We start from the raw sequence: 3,883 nt of genomic DNA, 5'->3' as shown, positions 1-3,883 counted from the left end.
TGCTAAAGCTGAAACTCCAGTACTTTGGCCACCTCATGTGAAGAGTTGACTCATTGGAAAAGACTCTGATGCTGGGAGGGATTGGGAGCAGGAGGAGAAGGGGATGACAGAGGATGAGATGGCTGGATGGCATCACTGACTCAATGGACGTGAGTCTGAGTGAACCCAGGAGTTGGTGATGGACAGGGAGGCCTGGCGTGCTGCGATTCATGGGGTCGCAAAGAGTCGGACACGACTGAGCAACTGAACTGATAGTGGTCCAGTGCTTCCCAAATGAGGCTCCATGGAGAGAAGCATCCACCTTTCTTTCTTGGTGGTGTACCATCCCTGGTTGAATGAGAGTCATTGTCAAATCTGACTCTCCAGGAGTGATCAGGTTGCAAAACCTATTTGTCAACCTATTGACCCATTCAGGTCACTTAAAATGGTGACCAGAGCTATGTAGGAAGCAAAATAGAGCATGTTGTCTTGAACTTTGCAAGAGGGTCAGTGCCAAGTCTGTGGAGGACCCTGTATGCTGACCGTTTGACCCCTGTCTTGCTGAGTAGCGAGGACAGATGCAGGCCATGGGGGCAGGGCCAGTTGGATGAGTCTGATGGGAGAGGGGAGAGGGGTGTGAGACAGGCTGGAGGTGGGGGCAGAGATGGGGCGGTTTGAGGATCATGGGTTCATCAACCAGCTGGAGTGTTAATCATACGGCATCCAATTTCAATGTATGGATTCCCCGCCTCAAGCCAATCTGCTGACACCAGCTGGGGGTGGGGGTCCTACAGTTTTACTCAATTCTGACAATGTCTGCCTGGAGATAGTGTCAGATTCCATGGGTTAAGGGCTCAGTCCCATTAAGGTAGCATTAGTGGTAAAGAACCTGCCCACCAATGCAGGAGACATAAGAGACATAGGTTCAATCCCTGGGTTGGGAAGATCCCCTGGAGGAGGGCATGGCAACCCACTCCAGTATTCTTGCCTGGAGAATCCCATGGACAGAGGAGCCTGGCGGGCTATATATAGTCCATAGGGTCACAAAAAGTTGGACACAACTGAAGTGACTCAGCATGCACGCATGCACCCATAAGACCACCCCAGCCTGGCCCGTGCTTCAGATACCAGTGGTAAGTTTGGCCAATTGGCTAAAGACTGGAGGTTCCCATGACCCCCTTCTCGAGTTTAATGAATTTTCCAGAGGGGCTCACAAAATCCAGAGAAATCTTTTACTTACCAGTTTCTTATAGCTCAGGACCAGATAGATGGAAGAGATGCATAGGGTAAGGGTATGGGAAAGGGCGTGAAGTTTCCGTGTCCTCTCTGGGCCTCCCATCCCCTCTAAATCTCCATGTGTTCACCAGTCTAAAGCTCTCTGAACCCTGTCCTTTTGGATTTTTATGGAGGCTTCACTATCTAGGCATGGTTGATCAAATCACTAGCCATTGGCAATTGATTCAACTTCCAGCCCCACTCTCCTCCTTGGGGGTCCGAGTGGTTGGGACTGAAAGTGCTAGTGCTCTAGTCAGATGATGGGTTCTCCTGCCAACCATTCCCCAGCCTTCAAGTGAAAGGGAAAGTCGCTCAGTCTTGTCCGCCTCTTTGCAACCCCGTGGACTACAGTCCACGGAATTCTCCTGGCCAGAATACCGAAGTGGGTAGCCATTCACTTCTCCAGGGGATCCTCCCAGCCAGCCCAGGGATCGAGCCCAGGTCTCCCACATGGCAGGTGGATTCTTTACCAGTTGAGCCACCAGGGAAACCCTCCCATCCTTAGGTGTGGACCAAAAATCATCTCAATAATACAACAAAAAAAGACATCTTTGTCACTCTCATTGCTTAGGAAATTCCAAGGATTTCAGGCTTCTGTGCTTGGGTGAAGACCAAACACACGTCTTATTATAAATCACAGTCTCCTAAGTTTTAGGGGGAAGGCCAGCAGGAGGGAGACCGCAGTGGATATGTGGGCTCCCAGGCCCCACTGCCTGGTCCTGGACCTCCCCCCCCGCCACACTTGTTCCCCAGATTTCCACTCAGCGCAAAGTCAACATCTACAACATCCTCCAGGAGATCATCCAGCAGGAGGGAGAGCTGGAGGAGCGCTGCGTCCAGAGGCTGGGCACCATCCCCTCCAAGGAGATGAGGGACATGTTGGAGGTAGTGGATGTCCTGCCCCCGCCCGCCTGGCCGCCACCCCAGGGGGCTGGGCTCTGGTGGGTGAGGCATGGGAGGCCCGAGGCCCTTGTCCGGTTATCTCACGGGAACAACAGTAGGCTGAGGGGGCCCATGGGACCCCAGCAGGGCTGGAGTAGGTGAGGGGCAGGAATGCTGGTGAAGCCACGTGTTCTCCCGTGCCCTGCAGATGGAGGGCTACATGAGGGCAGAGGTGGCCAGCGACACCCTGGTGGCCCTGTCCCGAAACCACTTCAGCTTGGTCATGTACGAGCTGCAGCACCATCTCAAACCCCTCAACCTCACGGAAGAATTTGTCATCGTCACCCTGGCCAAGCTGGCCAACGGCAATGGTAGGGCTCGTGGGGACTGGGCCCCGGCGTCTGCCCGTCTGGCCACCCCTGTGCCTCTGCTCTGGTCCCTGCCCCCACCCCCTCCCATTTCTCCCTCTTCTTGCCTTCCTCTGGCGTTCCTCTGTTTCACTTCTGGTGTCTCTCCCTCCCTCTCAGCTGCTGAGATCCCCTCCCTGTGCCTCCCATCCTGTGTCTTTTCTCCTGCCGGCCCTTCTCTCGCACACCTCTCTTTCCTCGCCCCCCACCTCTGGCCCCGTTCTCTCCCTCGCTCCCTCCCTTTTTCCCTTTTCAGTCTGCACACACGTACTGAGCATCTGCTCCACACAGGCCTTGTGGGGCAGTGGCCCGTGGATGAGTGAGGCACTGGGAACCAGTACACAAGAAAACGGAGTGTCACAATGGGAGAGGGCACGCGGCTGTCCTCCTCCTAACCGCCATCTCACTCAGTGTCTGGGTCATCATTCTAGAATGTTTCAGTTCAGTTCAGTCTCTCAGTCGTGTCCAACTCTTTTCGACCCCATGAATCGCAGCACGCCAAGCCTCCCTGTCCCAGAGTTCACCCAAACTCATGTCCATCAAGTCGGTGATGCCATCCAGCCATCTCATCCTCTGTCGTCCCCTTCTCCTCCTGCCCCCAATCCCTCCCAGCATCAGTCTTTTCCAATGAGTCAACTCTTCGCATGAGGTGGCCAAAGTACTGCAGTTTCAGCTTTAGCATCATTCCTTCCAAAGAAATCCCAGGGCTGATCTCCTTCAGAATGGACTGGTTGGATCTCCTTGCAGTCCAAGGGACTCTCAAGAGTCTTCTCCAACACCACAATTCAAAAACATTGATTCTTCGGTGCTCAGCTTTCTTCACAGTCCAACTCTCACATCCATACATGACCACTGGAAAAACCATAGCCTTAACTAGACGAACCTTTGTTGGCAAAGTAATGACTCTGCTTTTCAATATGCTATCTGGGTTGGTCATAACTTTCCTTCCAAGGAGTAAGCGTCTTTTAATTTCATGGCTGCAATCACCATCTGCAGTGATTTTGGAGCCCCAAAAAATAGTCTGACACTGTTCCCACTGTTTCCCCATCTGTTTCCTATGAAGTGATGGGACGGGATGCCATGATCTCCATTTTCTGAATGTTGAGCTTTAAGCCAACTTTTTCACTCTCCTCTTTCACTTTCATCAAGAGGCTTTTTAGTTCCTCTTCACTCTCTGCCATAAGGGTGGTGTCATCGGCATATCTGAGATTATTGATATGTTTAGGAGACAACAAAGGAGTGGCGCCTTGGGAGGCCCACGCCCTGCCTCCTCTCTGTTCCCTGGGGCCCCAGGAAGAGCAGGGCTCTTCCTTCTTTTCCTCCGCCCCTCCCCTTCCCCC

At 53.1% G+C, this 3,883-nt stretch overlaps 1 protein-coding gene across 1 annotated transcript in view; it reads left to right on the top strand.

Moving 5' to 3' along the window:
- MROH2A (maestro heat-like repeat family member 2A) overlaps positions 1 to 3,883 on the top strand; it is a gene marked incomplete at its 3' end in the record, with an annotated part of 29,955 nt that overhangs the window by 4,077 nt on the left and 21,995 nt on the right. Inside the window, exons 4-5 of the mRNA XM_010862062.1 lie at positions 2,008 to 2,139; positions 2,345 to 2,507. Of these exons, the coding sequence (XP_010860364.1) occupies positions 2,008 to 2,139; positions 2,345 to 2,507 (295 nt within the window). The remainder of the gene's footprint in view (positions 1 to 2,007; positions 2,140 to 2,344; positions 2,508 to 3,883) is intronic.

Source organism: Bison bison, unplaced genomic scaffold (assembly GCF_000754665.1).
Source record: "Bison bison bison isolate TAMUID 2011002044 unplaced genomic scaffold, Bison_UMD1.0 scf7180017864475, whole genome shotgun sequence".
In the NCBI taxonomy this organism is placed as follows: domain Eukaryota; kingdom Metazoa; phylum Chordata; class Mammalia; order Artiodactyla; family Bovidae; genus Bison; species Bison bison.
Note: the sequence above shows the minus strand (reverse complement) of the source record. Positions and strands in the feature narration are given on the sequence as shown.